General features: G+C 46.8%; 1 protein-coding gene across 1 annotated transcript in view; it reads right to left on the reverse strand.

Annotated features, from left to right (window-relative positions):
- Window positions 1–1,217: 1,217 nt before the first annotated feature.
- Window positions 1,218–20,822, reverse strand: part of NPEPL1 (aminopeptidase like 1) — a 28,606-nt gene continuing 9,001 nt past the window's right edge. Inside the window, exons 7-12 of the mRNA XM_084887255.1 lie at window positions 5,785–5,862; window positions 4,916–5,016; window positions 4,363–4,486; window positions 3,962–4,138; window positions 3,340–3,450; window positions 1,218–2,873 (exon numbers count right to left, since the gene is read on the reverse strand). Coding sequence (XP_084743381.1) covers window positions 2,715–2,873; window positions 3,340–3,450; window positions 3,962–4,138; window positions 4,363–4,486; window positions 4,916–5,016; window positions 5,785–5,862 — 750 coding nt within the window. The 3' untranslated portion in view covers window positions 1,218–2,714. The remainder of the gene's footprint in view (window positions 2,874–3,339; window positions 3,451–3,961; window positions 4,139–4,362; window positions 4,487–4,915; window positions 5,017–5,784; window positions 5,863–20,822) is intronic.

Below are 20,822 nucleotides of genomic sequence, written 5' to 3' on the forward strand. Positions count from 1 at the left end.
TCAAACCAAAACAACCTTTTGTTAAAGAACAAACAAATAAACAAAATGCTGAACATCAGTTCACCAGGGAACATGGTCTGAAGGGAGGTTCTAGGCAGACAACCACACAGCGAATTCAACTCAACGACCGTATATGGGGGGCTCCTGCGGCCACAGATGTGCGCAGGGAGTGGCGACGAGAAGTCTCCCTCTGGAACAGGGTGGGGGTCGGGGAAGCAGCAGCTCAGCTGTCCCAAGGTGGGTAGTGGGGAGCCCGGAATGGCAGTGACCCGGGTGGCTGCCCTCTCCCAGGGCCCGTGGCCTCCTCGCTCTCCTGAGAGCCAGGTGACAATCTAACGTTTCCCTACATGTGCCAGAGGCCCTCCCCTGGAGTGGCCCTGTCTGCCCAGGCCTGCACAAGCCCTGCAGGGCCTGACAAAGCTCTCTCCTGGTGTCGCCATCTCTGCTGACACAGACCTGACCTCGGGACTAGGGTTCTGGTCTCAGCGCTAGGACTGGACTTGCGATCCTCCTCTTGGGGTGCTGCTGACCACACCCTTCTTTTGCACAGCCCCTCCCACAGGCTGCAGAATGTGTCACAGTCTGGCTCCCGCCTGCGGCTGAGACCTGCGACCAGCCCAGCCGCCGAGCAGCAGGTGGTCCAGGAGCGGAGGCCAGGCTGTGGCCTGCTCTCTCTCCCGCGTGGCTGAGTGCAGGGCTGTGGTCTCCTCTCCGGGGACGGGATGCCGACCCCACACGCCTCCCAGCTATGTAGGGCTCTACCATGTCATGTTGGTGGTGATGGTTGTGGCCAAATTCACCCAGAGGCACTTCCTCGGCACTGCCTACTATCTTGTGTCTGCCCAGCTGCCTGCCTGGACCCCAAGCTCAAGCTCCGCACACACCTTTTTGGTTCTCAAGCTGAGGGGCTGGGGCAGCAGAATCTCTGTGCCAACCTCACGTTTCTGTATCGCTCGCCAGGAACCACTATCAAGTGGACCCACTGGTACCCAACTGCTCCCCGTCACCCCCAGACCCAGTTGCCCGGACTTCATGGGGTCAGGGGAAGCAGCTATCTTGTCCTAAGGCCCTTTGGCCATTGGGAGAGCAAGGCCTCTGGCTCTCAGCACCCCCCACCCCGCCCGAGTCTCCCTAAGGCCGGCACGTAGGCAGGCCCTGAGCCCGCAGCTGCTCCCCAGCCGGTCCCTGGCCCTGAGGCCGCCTTTGTGCCCACACAGGCAAACTCGGTTCTCCTGCTCCTTGACTCTGCGTCCTGCAGCCCCTGGGGGGAGGGGGGGAGAGCGGGCAGTGCCAGCTGCCTGGAGCAGCAACTGGACCACCTCAGTGACCTCCGTCTCCTTCGGGGCACCTCGGCGGGAAGCTGGTGAGAGCTGCTCACTGCAAGCCCATTAAGCACGCTAATGACCCATGAAGGCTCCTGGCTGTTCTGGCCACCCTGGCCGTGCCTCCCCTGGCTCACAGCGCCTGCTCCCCCCGCCCGCCTCTGACCGCTATTACTGTTACTTAACGTGTTGGGCCACAGTTTTCCCACCCGGGGCCCAGGTCTTGGAGCTGCTGCTTGACTCTTCCGGCTGAGCTAAGGCTGTGCACACAGCAGGCAGTTAATAAATATTTATTTGGAATCAAGCCCAGAAAGAGTCACCTTGATTTCCAAGGCTGGGGAGGGGACTTGAGTCTGGGGACACCTGGTCAGGGCGAGGCAGTGAGTGGACCAGGGTACAAACAGGGACACGTGTCCTGCACCTGTGCTCTCCCGCCCCAGCAGAGGTGCGGGCAGCTGCCTCTCTGCCAGGTGGGGCCCAAGCCCCTGATCTTCTCGCCTGGGCAGCGGGGGACAGAGACAAAAGGGGACAGAGGCCCTGCCTTACTCTCATGGACTCAGGAGAAGCTGGCTCCCAGGTGCCCGGGGCCCGCCTCGCCTGCCTCATCCGGGTCAGGGGGAGGTCTCCCTGAATCCTGGCTGGCCTTGCCCTTCAGCCCTAGACTCGTGCCTTCAGTGCCGAGGGAACATACCTGACCCAGTCCCATACTCAGTCTCAGGATGTGCCGGGGGCTGGCCAGCCTTCCCCGCAGACCTGGCTCTCAGAGCCTGATGCTCACTTGGGAGAAGGTGACAGCAGGCCTCAGGGTGGGTTTCTAAAACAGGGCGGGAGAAAGAGTGAGACGGACGGCAAAGAAGTGATGTGATGCAGCCATATTTAATTCAACCGCCAGTGGACTTTAAGGGGCCAGGGTAGACTCCTCTCTTTATAACACCGAGGCCCCAAAGCAAGCCGCCTCCATCCTTTCAAAGGAGGAGCTGCCTGGGGATAGCAGCCGTCGGGCCAGAGCTCGGGCAGGGCCTTCTGTGATGTGGGCCATGGGGGGACCCGGGGCAGGACCCAGGGCTCCAGGCACCCATCTGGGCACCAGGTAGACGCAGGAGGCTGAGGGCCAGGAAGCCAACGGCGTGGGGCTGCCATGCGGAGCCCAGGAAGCACAGTGAAGAAGCTGGGAGGCCTGCCGACAGCGCAAACAGCCCGGCGCCTCCAGCCCTTCCTCTGGCCCACCCGCCCACCCTGAGCTGTTGTCAAAGACATAAGAGCCACCTCCATCACCACAACTGAGAACAGAACAAACCAAAGCCCATCGTAAGTATAATCTTCCAATCACTTAAAATTAATCAGTGCAAAGGGAGGCAGCGCCCCTGCGGCCGGGCCAGGGGACAGCCAGCCTCACACAAGCCTGCGCCTCTTGGAGTCCCTCTCCGTGTCCCCCTCCGGGGGGTCTTCCTCGCCGCCGAGCGGGGACACCAGGTTCAGCAGAGGGTCCTCAGAGGCTCGCCCGAAGAGTGCCAGGAGGAGGGCCACCCCGAAGCCTGTGGCGCGCTCACCCTGTGGACAAAGCGCAGGTGGAGCCCCTGCCAGGGAGCCAGGCCCGCTCAGCAAGCCGTCTGGGGGGGTGGGGGGCAGGGCGAGGACCCCACTTTCCCTGCAGACCCGTCTGCTACCCTGCACACTCAGGTTCTGCCGGGGTGCGAAAGGGTGACACTAGGCCCTGGGCCTCCTGCTGAGGACGGCTGCCTGGGGAAGGACCGCCAACAGCAGCCACTGTTCCCAGGGGTGAGGAGACCAGAGGTCGGGGGACCACAGCTGGCTGGGAGGCGGGGCCATGAACAGAATGACCCTCAACACACGATGTTTCCGATGAGCTCAGCCTGCGGCTCCGGAGCCAGACGGGACTCTGGATGCGCATCTGATGGCAGGAGCCAGGCCGAGGGGAGGGCCGGGAGGGGACGCAGATGGAGGCCAGCCCAGGAAGTGTCCTAAGTGGAGGGAGACGCCCCGGGGCCGCACTCACTGCGTGCACAGGCGCGGCGATGTCCAGGTGGACCCAGACCCCGGGCCAGTCGAAGCCGATGTGCGAGGCAATGAAAAGGCCGGCACAGGAGCTGGGGCTGTTGTCGCGGTCCTGGGGGGACAGAGGCAGACAGTGACCCTTCCCCACCCAGCAATGGGGGCTTGGGTGAGGGTCTCCACCAAGAGCACCATCAGGACCTATTGTGGACCCACCTCGCCATCCTCAGACACCTCCCTGGTCTGACAGGGGCTAGGGAGGGGCCAGGCAGGAGTGGCAGCTGAGAGGGGCTTGGGAGCCCAAGGACCTTGCATGTGGTCTTAGGTCTGCCTTCACCCCAAGGCAAGGGGCAGCCAGCAAAGGGACTGATGGGGGCAACAGGGAGATCCCAGATGGGGAGGGAACCCAGTACCAGACGTGGTGGGCATACTGGCAGGGCCCAGTGAATGGTATATCCCCTCTTTAGAGCCCCCCTCTCCCTCGCCCCCAGCCACAGCAAAGATCCGGGGCCTCCTGGGAGGGACCCTTGTCTACACTGCTGCTGCTTCTTGGGGTCACACTGGCACTCTGAGAGCAGGGCTCTGCCGGCCCCGCTCCCTCCCCTCAGGAGCCGCTCCAAACCTACCGCCACCGAGTTCTTCATGTCGGCCACGGCCGAGGTGAACTCGCTGAAGTGCAGCTCGGGGCAGTAGACGAGGGGGTGCACGAGGTCCCCGCATTTCCGCCCGGACTTCACGCAGGCCGCCTCCCACTCGGCGCTGTTGGTGAGCACGGCAGCGTGGTGCTTGCCTGTGGCGATGCCCTGGGGACAGGGAGAGTGGGCAGAGCCCCCAGGAGAGGGAACAGAGACAGTGGCGAGAGGCGGACAGACGCAGGGGAGGGAGCCCTCTCCCCACCCCCACTGCCCCCCACCCGGCACCCAGGCCTCAGTCCAGGGCTCTGCTACCCGCACCCTCCTCGCCAGGTTAGGAAGATGAAATGACAGCACCCCTCCTTTCGGGCGGCCAGGCAGCCTCCGGCTCCCACCTGCGCTCCGGTCAGCGTGGCCATGTCCAGGATGATGTCAGCGCCCAGGTCCTTGCAGGCGTAGGACACGCCGTCGGCCAGCACCAGCCTGCCCTCGGCGTCCGTGTTGTTGATCTCCACTGTCCTGGGGGCGGCAGACACCGCTCAGGAGGGCACTCCCTGAGGAGAGCCCTGTTTCTGTAACTCCCCCTCCCTACAGCGCCAGGGTCAAGAGCAAAGGCCACTGTGTCAATCCCGCCCATACCACAAGCCACCAGCTCTGGCCTCGGCCTCCTCCTCTGTGCGACGGAGAACAGGATGTGTGGGCAGCACGCACACTGTGCCCTGGCCTCGGTGAGTGCACGGCTACTCACCTGGGGAGGAAGGGCTCCCCCTCCAAAGCAGGGTCCCTGAGCCCCGGAGCCAGGACCCCGGCACCCTTCTGGGCACCCCTGGGAGCAAGCAGGGTGAAATCTGCCCCCGGCCAGCATGGCCCCAGCTGACCAGCCTGGCCTGGGACGAAGAGGACAGCACGCGCAGGCGCTGGGCTGCGTGGTGAGCGAGGGGGTCTTACTTTCCGGAGTAGAGCAGGTGGATGTCGTCAGGCCTCGTGGAGTTGGGCCCCACGGAGTTCTCGGCCAAGCAGAACACTGCGTGGAGGTTGTCTTTGAAGCCCTGGAGGAGAGGGCAGAGGCTCCAGCGAAAGCTGTGGTGCTCGGACAAGCTCATCGAGGGAGGCAGTGGGGCAATGGGGGGAGAGGGGAGGGGCGGGCAGATGGCCACACTCCTCCTTAGTCTCCAGCCGGCAAGGGGACAAGAGAGCGGGTGGCTGGTGCTCCACGTGCCGCATCCCCTGCACGGAGCACGGTGGCCTGTGTCCTGTGGCTCTGCTTCAGAGAGACCCCAGGAAGACCCATTTCAAATGAGACTGAGGGAGGCAGAAGCTAGAGGCAGCCAGGCTCCAGGCCCCTCCGTCCTGCAAGTCTGTTCCTCTTGCAGAGAACAGGCTGGGCTTCTGATGGGCATTAATTAGAAACTTTGCCAAGACCTTCTGCTCTCACTTTAAGCTTACCCCCAGGAACCAGGCCAGACAGGTAGGTCCTACAGAGAGAGGAGGCCCTGCATTTGGTGACAGGAAGGGCTGGGCTCCTAGAAGCAGCCTGAGCAGCTCCTTTGAGAGGTTAGCCACCCCCACGGTGTCAGGCACACCACCCCTTTGCTGAACACACTTTTCACCATGTGACACTGGCGTTTGGGCTCCAAAGGACAGCACCCCCCAACCTCACCCTCTGGCAGCGATCCCCAACCCGGGCAGGGAGGAGCTGCCCTGGAGCCCTCACTTCTCCCTTTTAGAGCCTTTGGCCTGTGATGGGTGCCGACCCCACAGGAAGGATGGGTGAGGGTCCTCCTCTCCCAGGACTGCAGGAGTGGGGTCCCACTCACCTGCTTGACTGCAGCTCTGAAAGCCCCCAGGATGGCTGCAGCACCACCGCAGTCTCTCTTCATGCCGGGCATGGTGGTCTGCAGACAGCATGACGGGTGAGAGGGGAGTAAGTAAGGGGACTGGTACACAACAATGCCCCACCTGCCCCAGCCCACCCTACTCAGCACCCAGGGCCCAGAGGGGTTCCCTAGACCTGTAGGACCTAGAAAAGGGAAGCCAGGACACTCTCACTGGTCAGGTGGGCATTCTTTAGAAGCAAGAGGCAGTAATGGCCAAATTCCAGGGGACACTTTCACCTGAGCAGAGTGTTGGGGGTTATCCAAGGAAGCTGTGGGGGAGGAGGAAAACGAATAGGAGGAGGAGGAGCAGCAGAAGAGAATGAGAAAGAGCAGGAGCTGAAGGAGAGGAGGGGAACAATGATGAAGAACTCACAACAGAGGAGATTAAAAATGGCGGCAGAGTAAGTGGAAGGTACATGAACATGCTCCCAGGACCAAACAAATTACAGTTAAATACAGAAAAACTTCCTGAATAACCAACAGAAGAATCTCTAAGAGAACTCTGATAACTGAGGACAGAGAGTGGAGACACATAGAGATTGGTAGGAGGGACGGAGGCGCGAAAGGGCTGGCCGGGTGCCCACAGACAGCAGCTGAAGTTCTGGAAGATATCTCAGCTGTGGGGGGTTGCCACTGAGAACTGTGGGATCTAATCCCCAAGCTGGGCCCCCCAGCAAACAGCACCAGAACTGAGAAAGGGTACCCACAAACATCTGGCTGTGAGCAGTTGCAGGATGGCTGTGAGCCAGGGAGAGACTGGAAATTCCGGCACCCTCTTAAAGGGTCAACTCACAATATTCCCCTGTAGAGCCACCCACCTCGGGTTCCAACAGAAGGAGGGCAGAGTGGACTGGAGCTGTGTGAGCAGAAGCTGGGATTAGATTCTGGTATTAGAGCTCAGAAGGCAGACACCCCGGTTTCCTGTGCTGAGTCACTCTCGTAAGCTGTGAGGTCATCTTTCTCATACAGACATTTGTTATATAGGTGACCTTGCCTGGGGGGAAGACAATTGCTCCACCCTATTGGAAAATGTCTTACACCATGGTGCAGAGTTCCTGAGGCCCATTAAGAGACAGGATAACAATCATTGTCCAAGCAGAAGCAATTGCCCGAAAAAGTTGAAAACACTCTTGCCACACCTGAGGATGACTGCCTGACTGCAATTCAAGACAAAATCCTACCAGTCTGTAGACAAAGGCAATCTTTGGTGGCTTTGAATCTTTGCCTGATCTAATTAGTCAGAAACAGCATTTGACATTGTCCTGCACTAGAGATTGAGAGGTATAGCAGATTTACCTAATACACAGTCACAAGCCCAAACAGACAGCCAAATTGGGAAGCAAAGAAATAAACCCCAAATGAAAGAACAAGAGGATTTTCCAGAAAAAGAGATAAATGAACCAGAGATAAGAAATTTATGTAGTATAGAATTCAGAATGATAGTAAAGATGTTCAACAGCATGATAAAAGATATAGTTAACTATGAAAAGAGGAATAAAGAATGATACAGCACAAATAAAGAATATATTGGAAGGAATAAACAGCAGATTAGAAGTTAAGGATTGAATCAATGAATTAGAAGACATGGTTGTAAACATCACTCAATCACAGAACCAAAAAGAAAAGAAGAAAAAAACAAACAAAAAAAACCCAGAAGGACAGCTTAAGGGAGCTGTAGGAGAATGAGAAACATAACAATATTTGAAAGCAAGTGTGTCAGACAAGGCATAAAGGGAGAAAGGGATAGAGAACGTGTTTGAAAAAATAATGGCAGAAAACTTCCCTAACCCGGTAAAGAAAAAAGTCACACAAGTCCAGGAGGAACAGAGAATTTCAAGCAAAAAAAACCCAAGCAGGCCACACCCAGACACATCACAATTAAAATGCCAAAAATAAAAGACAAAAAGAGCTGAAACCTGTTTGGCTCAGTGAATAGAACATCAGCCTGCGGAATGAAGGTCCCAGGTTCGATTCTGGTCAGGGGCATGTGTACCTTGGTTGCGGGCTCATCCCCAGTGGGGAGGGCGTGTAGGAGGCAGCTGGTCGATGTTTCTCTCTCATTGATGTTTCTAACTCTCTATCCCTCCCCCTTCCTCTCTGTAAAAAAAAAAAAAAAAAAAAAAAAAAAATCAATAAAATATATATTTTTAAAAATTAAAAAAAAAAGGAATCTTAAAGGCAGCAAGAGAAAAGCAAACCGTTACCTACAAAGGAGCTCCCTCAAGGCTGACAGCTGATTTCTCATCAGAAATTCTACAGGCAAAAAGGTAATGGCATAAAGTACTCAAGGTAATGGACAACAAGGATCTGAAACCAAGATTACTATATCCAACAGGCTATCATTCAAAATAGATGGTCAAACAAAAGCTTCCTGGATAAAAAAAACAAACAAAAACAAAAAAAAACTGGGGTAGCAATAGTTATATCTGACAAAATAGACCTCAAAGTGAAAGCCATAACAAGAGATAAGGAAGGCCACTTCATAATATTAAAGGGAGCAATTCAGCAAGAGGATATAACCCTGATAAACATATATGCACACAATGCAGGAGCACCCAAATACATAAAAAACTTCTGAAAGATATCAAGGGAGAGATCACCAACAATACAATCACAGTAGGGGACTTTTTTTGACACCAGAAGATAAATCATCTAAACAAAAAATCAACAAAGAAACATCAATTCTAAGTGACTCACTAGACCAGATAGAATTAATTGACATCTTCAGAACACTGCACCCCAAAGCTACAGAATATACATTCTTCTCAAGTGCACATGGAACATTTTCAAAGACAGACCATATTTGGGAAACAGGTAAAGTCGCTTCAAATTCAAGAAGATAAAAATCCTACCAAGCATCTTCTCAGACCACAATGGCATAAAATTAGAAATCAACTACAATAAGAACAATGAAAAAAAAAATCAAACATTTGGAAGCTGAATAGCATGCTATTAAACAATGATTGGGCTACCAAAGAGATCAAAGAAGAAATTAAAAAACATCCTAGAAAGGAATGACAATGAAAACACAACAACCCCAAAACTATGGGACACAGTAAAAAGCAGTCCTAAGAGGGAAGTTTATAGTTCTACAGGCCTATCTCAAAAACAAGAAAAAATGGTAATAAATTATCTAACCCTACAACTTAAAGAATTAGAAAGAGAGCCCTAACCGGTTTGGCGCAGTGGACAGAGTGTTGGCCTGCAGACTGAAGGGTCTCAGGTTCGATTCCAGTCAAGGGCATGTACCTTGGTTGCAGTCACATCCCCAGTTGGAGGTGTGCAGGAAGCAGCTGATAGGTGTTTCTCTTTCATCAATGTTTCTAACTCTCTGTCCCTCTCTCTTCCTCTCTGTAAAAAAATCAATAATAAAAAAAATGTGTGTGTTTGTATGTGTGTATATATATATATATATATATATATATATATATATAATTAGGAAGAGAGTAACAAGAAAAGCCCAGAGTAAGCAGAGGGAAGGAGACAATAAAGATCAGAGCAGAAATAAATGACATAGAGACCAAAAATAAAAACAAAACAAAAAAACACACCAAAACAACAACAACAACAAAAAAAACGCAATACAAAAGATCAATGAAACCAAGAGCTAGTTCTTTGAAAGGAAAAACAAGATTGATGAACCTCTAACCAGGTTCACCAAGAAGCAGAGAGAGGACCCAAATAAACAAAATCAGAAATGAAAAAGGTAAGGTAATAATAGATATCACAGAAATACAAAGGAATGTAAAAAAATAGTATAAACAACTCCACTCCAACAAAGTGGACAACCTAGAGGAAATGGCATATTCCTAGAAAAATACAACCATCCAAAATTCAATCACAAAGAATAAAAAACCCTGAATAGGCCAATAACTACTGATGAAACTGAAACAGTAAGCAAAAATCTTCCAGCAAACAAAAATCCTGGTCCAGACAACTTTACAGGGGTGTTCTACCAAATATTCGAAAGAAAACTAAAACCTATCCTTCTCAGACTATACCAAAAAATTCAACAGGAAGGAACACTTCCAAGCTCATCCTATGAAACCAGCATTACCCTAATACCAAAACCAGATAAAGACACCACAAAGAAAGAGAACTACAGGCCAATATCCATAATGAACATAGATGTTAAAATCCTCAACACAATTCTAGCAAATCAGATCTGGCATTACATTAGAAAGACGATTTCCAGGACTAAGTGAGATTTATTCCCCAGATGCAAAGACAGTACCATATTCGCAAATCAATAAATGTAGTACATCACATTTGAGAGACGAAGATCACATAATCATATCAATCGATGTATAAAAAGCATTTGACAAAATAAAAAACACTTTCTTGATAAAAACTCTCAGCAAGGTGGGAATAGAGGGATCATACCTCAACATAATAAAAGCCTTATATGACAAACATACAGACAACATCATAGTCAATGGGCAAAAACTAAAACCATTTCCCCTAAGATCAGGAATCATACAGGAATGTCCACTTTCACCAGACTGATACAACATAGTACTGGAAGTCCTAGCCACAGAGATAGATAAGAAAAAGAAATAAAAGGCATACAAATTGGAAAAGAAGAAGTGAAATTGTCATTATTTGCAGATGACATGATATTATACATAGAAAACCCTAAAGACTCCATCAAAAAACTACTAGACTTAAAAAATGAATTTGGCAATGTAGCAGGATACAAAATTAGAAATCTGTGGCTTTTTCAAACAACAATAATAAACTCACAGAAAAAAAGAAACTAAAAAAACAATCCCATTTACCATTACACCAATAATAATAATAATAATAATAAGATACTTAAGAATAAACTTAACTAAGGAGGTAAAAAAAAAACACCACACAGTACTCATAAAACTACAGGACATTGAAAAAAGAGATAGATGAAGATATAAACAAGTGGAAGAATATACTGTATTCATGGACTGGTAGAATCAACATCATCGAAATGTTCATACAACCCAAAGCAATCTATAGATTCAATGCAATCCCCATTAAAATACTAATGGCATATTTCACAGACCTAGAATAAACTCTCCAAAAATTCATCTGGAATTAAAAAACACCCCAATTAGCCACAGCAATTCTGAGAAAAAGAATAAAGTTGGAGGGATCACAATACCAGATATCAAGCTTTATTACAAAGACACTGTTCTCAAAACTGCCTGGTACTGGCACAAGAACAGACATATAGATCAATGGAATAGAATAGAGAACCCAAAAATCAACCCAAGCCATTATGCTCAATTAATATTTCACAAAGGAGGCAATGGAGTCAAGACAGTCTCTTCAATAAATGGTGCTGGGAAATTGGTCAGATACTGGTACAAGCAAAAAAATGAAACTAGATCACCAACTTACACCATACCCCAAAACAAACTCAAAATGGATAAAGGACTTAAATGTAAGACAGAAAAACCATAAAAATCTTAGATGACTACATAGACAGCAAAATATCAGACATATGATGTAGCTACATCTTTACTAATACAGCTCCTAGGGCAGGTGTCGGCAACCTACAGCTCCAGAGCCGCATGCGGCTCTTTTGAAGCTTTACCGTGGCTCCGACAACTTGCAAGCCTGTGTGAAAATGAAGGTAATGTCTTACAGCCCTGATGTGCTGACACTGTGCACTGAGGTTCAGGAGCAAAAATCCCATTAACCAGGTAAATTAAATATTTTAATTAGCTATTAATTTGCAAAAAATATATTTTACATTGTTAAGTGAAAAAGTCCTTTTTTTCTTCAGATTGACAGCTAACTGCACGATCTGGTATATAGCATTAAGGTAAGAAACAATATATGCAGTGTTATATTTGTTTTAAATGTCGCAATGGTTTTGCGGCTCCAAGGTTTTTTTTTCCTTTGGAAATGGGTCCAAGTGGCTCTTTATGTCTTAAAGATTGCAGACCCCTGTCCTAGGGCAATGGAAACTAAAGAAAAAATAAACAAATGGGACTACATCAAAATAAAAAGCCTCTGAACAGCAAAAGGAACCACCAACAAAACAACAACATATTTGCCAATGTTATCTCAGATAAGGGCTTAATCTTCAACATTTACAGGGAACTCATACAACTTAAGGAAAGGAAGATAAAAAAATGCAATTAAAAAATGGGCAAAGGGCCTAAATAGACACTTTTCGAAAGAGGTCATTCAGAAAGCCAAGAGACACATGAAAACATGCTCAAAGTCACTAATCATCTGAGAGATGCAAATCAAAACAACAATGAGGTACCATCTCACACTTGTCAGAATGGCCACCATCAACAAATCAACAAACAATAAGTGCTGGCGTCCTCAAAAAACTAAAAATGGAACTGCCATTTGATCCAGTAATCCCATTTCTAGGAATATATCCCAGGAAACCAGAAATGCCAATCAGAAAGAATATATGCACCTTTATGATCATAGCAGCACAATTTATCATAGCTAAGATTTGGAAACAGCCTAAGTGCCCATCAGCAGACGAGTGAATTAAAAAATTGTGGTACATCTACGCAGGGGTCTTCAAACTACGGCCCTCGGGCCACATGCAGCCCGCAGAGGAGTCTGATCCGGCCCACCAGGTTTTTTGGGCAGTGAGCGCAGCCGAGGTGTTACAGTAGGAATTAGTAGTTCATATAGTCCGGCCCTCCAGCTCTCTGAGGGACCGTGATCTGGCCCCCACTTTAAAAAGTTTGAGGACCCCTGACTACAGAATGGAATACTACTATGTTGCTGTAAAAAAGAAAGACCTTTTACCATTTGCAACAGCATAGATAGAACTGGAGAGTGTTATGCTAAGTGAAATAAGCCAGTCGGAGAAAGATAACTATCACATGACCTCACTCATATGTGGAATATAGTGAACAACATAAACTGATGAACAACAATAGATCCAGAGACAAAGAAACACTGAACAGACCATCCAAGCTCAGAGAGAAGGGTGGGCAGTGTGGGGGAGAGGTAAGAGATCAACCAAAGGACTTATATGCATGCACATTAGCATAACCAATAGACACAGACCCTGGGGCGGTGTGGGCTTGTCCTGGGAAACAGCAGTGGTGGGGAGGGGGGTCAATCGGGGAAAAAGGAGACAGAGGTAATACTTTAAACAAATAAGCAAAAACTCATAGGGTAGCTGAATTGATACAAAAACATGACCCATCTATATGCCATCTAAGAGACCTACCTCAGAACAAATGACACACACAGAGTAAGAGTGAAGGGATAGAAAAAAAATTCTCCATGCAAATGGGAGAGGGAAAAAAAGCTGGAGTAGCAACAGTTATATTTGACAAAATAGACTTCAAAATGAAGGCCATCACAAGAGACAACAAAGGTCACTACATACACTAAAGGGATCAATCCAACAAGACGATGTGATCCTGGTAAACATATATGCACCCAATATAGGAGCACCTAAACATATAAAAAAAACTTCTAGAGGAATTTAAGGGAGAGCTCCACAACAATACCGTCACAGCAGAGGACTTTAACAATCACTGACTTCCCTGGACAGATCTTCCAGACAAAAACTTAACAAGGAAACAATGACTCTAAAGGACACACTGGATCGATGGATTTAATTAACATTTATAGAACATTTCACTCCAAAGCTGCAGAGTATACATTCTTCTCAAATGCACATGGATCGTTCACAAAGACAGACCACAGGTTAGGACACAAAACAAGTCTCTACAAGTTCAAGAACATTGAAATCATATGAAGCATCTTCACAGATAACAGTGGAATAAAACTAGAAATCAACTACAATAAAAATACTCAATAACATTCAAACACATGGAGACTAAAGAGCATGTTATTAAACAATGAACGGGTTACCAATGAGGTCAAAAAAGAAATAAAAACTTCTTGGAAACAAAGGAAAATGAACACACAACAACCACCCAAAATCTCTCAGACACAGCAAAAGCAGTTCTGATTGGGAGGTTCATAGCACTACAGGCATACCTAAAAAAAAAAAAAAAAAAAAAAAAAACACAATACACACAAAAACAAACAAACAAAAAAAACCCATACATACAAGAAAAAACAGCAATAAATTATTTAACCCTACAACTTAAAGAATTAGAAAGTGAACAAGAAAAACCCAGAGTAAGTATAAGGAAGGAAATAATAAAGATTAGAGCAGAAATGACATAGAGACTAAAAATAAAAATAAAAAAAAAATAAAAAAAATCAAGGAACGCAAAAGCTGGTTCTTTGAAAAGATAAACAAAATTGATAAACCACAAATAAGACTCATCAAAAACCAAAAAGGACCCAAATAAATAAAATCAGATACCAAAGTGCAGAGCTAACCCCTACCACCACAGAAATACAAAGGATTGCAGGAAAATACTACGAACAATTATATGCCAACAAGCTGGACAATGAGGATGAAATGGACAAATTCCTAGAAAAATAAAACCTCCCAAAACTGACTCAGGAGAAATCAGAAAACCTGAATAGACCAATAACAACTGATGGAATAAAGCATTAATCAAAGCACTCCCAGCAAACAAAAGCCCATGTCAGGATGGCTTCACAGGAGTTTTACCAAACATTCAAATAAGAACCAACATCTATACTCCTCAAACTACGTCAGATTAATCCAAGAGGAAGGAATACTTCCAAACTCATTTTATGAGGCCAGCTTTATCAAAATTAGAAAACCAGATAAAGACACCACAAAGAAAGAGAATTACAGACCAATACCCCTGATGAGCATAGATGCTAAAATCCTCAACAAAATAGTAGCAAATCGCATCTAGCAATATATTAAAAAGATCATACACCATGACCAAGTGGGACTTATTCTAGGGGTGCAAGGCTAGTACAATATTAGCAAATCGATAAATTTAATAAATCACACAATCAAATTGAAAGACAACAAACACAAGAGGATATCAATAGACACAGGAAAAACATTTGACGAAATCCAACACCCATTTTTTATAAAAACTCTCAGCAAAGTGGGAATAGAGGGAACATATCTCAACATAATGAAGGCCATATCTGATAAAACTGGAGTGAACATTATACTCAATGGACAAAAACAAACCATTTCCCCTAAACAGGAACAAGACAGGGATGTCTGCATTCACCACTCTTATTCAACATAGCACTGGAAGTCCTAGCCACAGAGATCAAACAACAAGAAGAAAAAAATAGCACCCAATTGGGAAGGAGGAAATAAAACTCTCATTATTTGCACAGGACATGATATTGTACATAGAAAACCTAAACACTCCACCAAAAAACTACTAGATTTAATCCATGAATTTGGCAATGGAGCAGGATCCAAAATCAATGGCTTTTGTATACACCAATAGTGAATTCTCAGAAAGAGAAACTAAACAAGCAATTTACCATTGAAACAAAAAAATTAAGGTACTTGGGAATAAACTTAACCAGGGAGGCAAAAGACCTGTACTTGAAAAACTATGGGACACTGAAAAAAAGAGACTGAAGGAGATAGAAACAGGTGGAAGAATATACCGCGTTCATGGACTGGTAGAATCAAAATCATTAAATATCAATACTACCTAAGGCAATCTACAGATTCAATGCAATCCCTATTGAAATACAATGTTATATTTCACAGAGCTTGAACAAATACTCTAAAAATTTAAATGAATTTAAAAAGACCCAGAAAAGCTGCAGCAATTTTGAGAAAAACAAAGTTGGAGGAATCACAATAACAGATATCAACTTATACCACAAAGACACCATAATCAAAGCAGCCTGGTACTGGCACAACAACAGGCATGCTGACCAATGGAACAGAACAGAGACCCCACACCATTGCACCCAATTAATATTTGACAACAGAGGCAAGAGCATACAATAGAATCTAGACAGTCTCTTCAATAAATGGTGATAGGAAAATTGGACCGATACTTGCAATACAATGAAACTCGACCACCAACTTATACCGTAAACAAGAATAAACTTAAAATGGATAAAAGACTTAAATGTAAGTTGGTTAACCTTAAAGGTCCTAGAAGAAACCATAGGCAGCAAAATGACAGGCATCTCTTGTAGCAATATGTTTACAGATTCATCTTCTAGGGCAAAGGAAACTAAGGAGAAAATAAACAAATGGACTACGTCAATATACTAAGTTTCTGCACAGCAAAAGACACCATCACAAAACCCCACTGTATGTGAGAACTTATTAGACAATGATATATCTGATAAAGGGATAATATCCAAAATATATGAGAAACTCATACAACTTTACAAAAGGAAGACAAAAAAGCCAATTAAAAAAATGGGCAAAGGACCTAAATAGATACTTCTCCAAAGAGGACAGAGAGAAGGCCAAGAGACATATGAAAGAAGGCTCAGTCACTGATCATCAGAGAGATGCAAATCAAAATCACAATGAGGTACCACATCTCTCCTCTCAGAATGGCTACCATCAACAAATCAACAAACGACAAATGCTGGCGAGAATGTGGAGAAAAGGGAACCCTAGCACACTGCTGGTGGGAATGCAGACTGGTGCACCCTTTATGAAAAATAGTATGGAGTTTCCTGAAAAAATTAAATATGGGTCTGCCATTTGACACAGTGATCCCACCTCTAGGAATATGTCCTAAGAAACCCAAAATACTTTGTCAGAAAGAATGTATGCACCCCTATGTTCATAGCAGCACAATGTACAATAGCTAAGATCTGAAACAACACAACTGCCCATCGGTAGCTGAGTGGATGCAAAAGCTGTGGTCATTTACACCATGAAGTGCTATGTAACAGGAAAAAGAAGAATCTCTTACCCTTTGAGACAGCATGGAGGGACCTGGAGAGTATCATGCTAAGTGAAATAAGTCAGAGAAAGATAAGTATCACATGATCTCACTCATATGAGGAATCTAAGTAACAAAATAATCAGATGAAGAGTGGATCCAGAGACATGGAAGCTTGGAACAGTGTGGAATCTCGGAGAGAAGGTTGGGGAGGGTGGATGGGTGGGTGGGAGGTGACCAACCAAGGACCTTGTGTTTATATATGTATGGCTCATGGACACAGACAATGGGGCAAAGAAGGTCCTTGGACAGGGGCGGGGCCAAGCTGGAGGGGATCAATGGGAGGTGGGGAAATGGGTAATATGTAGTATTTTCAACAATAAATAATTATTAAGAAAACAACCAAGAACAGTGGGACGCCCAGAGCTACTGCATTTACAGCGGCCGTGCTGTTACATAAACAGGGAGCATGGCTGGGAGACGAGGCTGTGACTGGTCCCCGGACCGCCCTGGGAGCAGGCCACTGCATTGCGCTGGCATTTGAAGCTGGCACCGCCTGGCCTCACTGACACTTCTGTTCTCGGCTCCCTGCTGCTCCACATCCCTTTCTTGAGCCATCCACTTGGGAGAATGTGAAATTTCCCCAAATGTCAGTCACATCACCAAACCCTCCCTCCCCCCTCACCCCTCCCCCCCACACACACACACACTGGCCAGGACACCTGCAGTCCCGCCACCCTGCCCATCCGCTGGCACCTCCTGGGTAGACCAGTCTAATGAGAGACCGCTGGAAACAGAGGTAATTGTGGTTTTCTGTAAACTGTGGAGAGTGGTCACATATTTTTACATTTTACAGGCTCCCAATGCTAATTGACAAATTCATATTTTAAATTAACAGCAGGTCATCACATATAAGGATTTGGGTTTGAAATGTACTGAGCAATGTTTTGAACCTTTATCGGATTACATGAGCCCCGAGTTTTAATGGAAAGTATTTTTAGGTATAAACTGAGCTGCTTTTACAATTAAATTGAGTGAAAATGACCCAGCTAGCACTATTGAAAATAAGCTGTCTCCTTTGACCTAAACGGCGAGAAAGCACAGGACTGTTTAAAAGGAAAAATAGGGTCTCGGATGTGAAAGCAAAACACTTGCAAAATGGCCCGCAGGAAGCTGCTCAAGGTGGTTACTGAAGGGTCCCAGGCCCGGCACAGCCTCCCAGCCGCAGGCAGACAACGCCCACCCGCAGGGGAGAGCTGCTCACTGAGCTTGCTTTGCAGCTCCCCCCCGAGCCCTCCCCCCCCCCCCCCCCCCGCCCCGGCCCATTCCTCCTTTTATCAGAGGAACGATCCCCATCGGACACTCGGGTGGCATTGCCTTCTGCACGGGGCTGGCGCGGGCACCTGTGGACCGCAAGTGAGAAGTGGGCCGCGGGCGGCAGAGCGCGGCATGCACCCATGAGCTGCCCATGCCCGGCCTGGGCTCCCGCCTCCAGGAGAGGCAAGCACTGCCCATTTCTCTGCGTTTCCTGCTGAAGCAGTTAAAATTATTAACTTGAAAACATCTCAACCACTGATGCAGCCACGTCCACGTTGGGTGTGACGGAGCGGAAGGAGTGCGGCCCACCGGAGGCTCAGGCTCACGGCTGCAGCTGCACGCTGGCCCCCGCACAGCCTCGGCGACGCGCCTCCACCCGAGGACAGTTTGTCAGAGCGGAGGCGGACACGGCCGTGTTCCCTCTTGTCTCGCTGCTGTTCTCACCAGCACCTTCTTCCTTGAAAGAACAGCTGACGCACGGTGGTTATTCACACGTAGGTGTCTGGCAGATATTTTCTCAAAAATGAACAAAGCAAGCCTCTTACTTCCCATTGTTATTTGTTGCTAATGGTAAAATTTGAGCTTTTAAGGAAAAAAAAAATCAGAATTTTGGAAAACTTCTATCTGCCTCCAGCTTCTGAATACTCCATGACTTTTTAAAGGAGATGAAGGGTGATATTAAGAAATGTGACTCAATGAAAGGTGTCAAGCTTTAGAAGTCCTGCATAATCCTACCAACAATGTCTTCCAAATGACCCAGGACACTATTACAAAGTCACACACTGCAAACTCAAGCTGGACCACTCAGTTTTAATGTAATAGGGCATGAAAGTTGACAGGCATTGTTTCAGGCTGCACATTAGGGTGAGCTTCTGAGAGCCACGGCTTGTGGAGTTTCGGTGCAATAGCAGGAGAATGGCCTCAGTTCCTCCAATTGTACTAGTCCAATTGTTCTCCCTTCCCAACTATGGAGTGAGTGAGGCAAACTTCCTTCTTACTTGTGACTGAAACAACAGGTCACGCACACTAAACGCAGCAGGCACTGGCCCTAAAGAGATTTGCAGAAATGCAACACAATGCCACTCTCCTTGCTAATTATTTTCCACTTTGGAAAATATAGTTATTTTATAGCATTTACATTAAATGCATGTCTAAAATGGGTTTATATTATTTTCATTTCTTAAAAATCTTTACAAATGCCCCCTTTTTATCCTCCCACCCTGTTCTCACCCCACCCCAAGCCTTCACCACCCTACTGTCTGTGTCCATAGGTAATGCACATATGCACGTAAGATCTTTGATCAGTCTCTTCCCACCACCCTTCCCTCTGAGACTCGTCAGTTTGTTCCATGTTTCCACGCTTCTGATTCTACTTTATTCATCTGTTTCTTCTGTTCATTAGATTTCTTGTTCACTTATTTTGATTTTTAGATTCAATTGTTGATAGATATGTATTTACTGCCATTTTATTGTTCATATTTTTTTATTTCTTTATACTTCTTCCTCTTCTTAAAGAATATTCTTCAACATTTCATGTAATACTGGTTTGGGGGTGATGAACTCCTCTAGCTTTTTCTTGTCTGTGAAGCTCTTTATCTGTCCTTCAATTCTAAAAGATAGCTTTGCTGGGTAGAATAATCTTGGTTGTAGGTCTTTGCTATTCATCACTTTGAATGTTGCTTGCCACTCCCTTCTGGCCTGCATAGTTTCTGTTGAGAAATTAACTGACAGTTGTATGGACACTCCCTTGTAGGTAACTAACTGCTTTTTTCTTGATATTTTTAAGATTCTCTCTTTGTCTTTAACCCTTGGAATTTTAATTATAATGTGTCTTAGTGTGCGCCTCTTTGGATTTAAATGAATTAGTAAGTATATCTTTAAAATTTCCCTGTTTTAATTAATTGTAGGGGAAATATCAACAGACATCACCCTTATACGCAAAACTTCTTCGGATCCATAGTTTTTAAGGATGCAAGAGGTCCTGAGACTAACATCTTTGCCACCTGCTAGCTCGTGCTGATCCTGATTTGTCTTTGAAACCTTTGGAAATGGAGCTGTGCTTGTTCCTGCTAAACGGGGAGCCGGTGCCACCAGCAAAATGACTAATTCACAGGAAGCTGCTTCTCACTCTGACCCTCTAACAAGCCGATATCAAAAAGCAGCCTCTGGTCCCTGGAGAAACAACCCACAATTCTCCCAGCCAGCACTCAGCTGCCTCCGAGCAAGGGTGGGAGGGAGGGGGCGGCCGGCACCAGGGAACTAGAGAGGTTCATTGACTGGGGAGAACTTAAGGGCAGTAATAAACTGACTAAAAGTCAGTGGTAAATTCTTCCTCCCAAAAAAACCCTGTAGCTGGTAAAAGTGAGTCCTAATCATCTAAATAAAAGCTTCAAATTGCCTATTTTAATTACTTATCCTTTTAGAAGCATTATTCTAATGGATGGTAATAGCTGCCGGCTGCACAGCTGGCCTGCATTCAGCCTGTGCCGAACCTCCCACCTCAGGACCATTCCCAACGGTCAGAATGGTGCGGGCTGGCTTCCATGTCACAGTGTCCATGGTGTCTGCAGTGCCACATGCTCCTGCCCTCCAACATGGACTCAAAGTCAACTCAAAGGTGCCATGAGCTCACACTCCTCACCTCTCTCAATCTAGGTGAATGCACGGAGTTGTGTTTGAAACGTTCTGACTCCACGGACAGTTGAAAGCTGCTGGAAGCAATCTCAAAGGATGGAACACCCGGACAGGAGAGAGATTTCTGAAGTTTCTTGGGAAATAGAGTGTTTAGCAGACTTCATCAAGAGATTCTTATGCTACAGACTGTTCCTGAGTATTTGTGTGTATTGCTCCATGTAATAGAAACTCCTCAAAATGAAAATGAATAGTGTTTTCATGGGCCACGAGTGA

Source organism: Pipistrellus hanaki (genome assembly GCF_964339955.1).
Source record: "Pipistrellus hanaki genome assembly, chromosome: 6".
In the NCBI taxonomy this organism is placed as follows: Eukaryota; Metazoa; Chordata; class Mammalia; order Chiroptera; family Vespertilionidae; genus Pipistrellus; species Pipistrellus hanaki.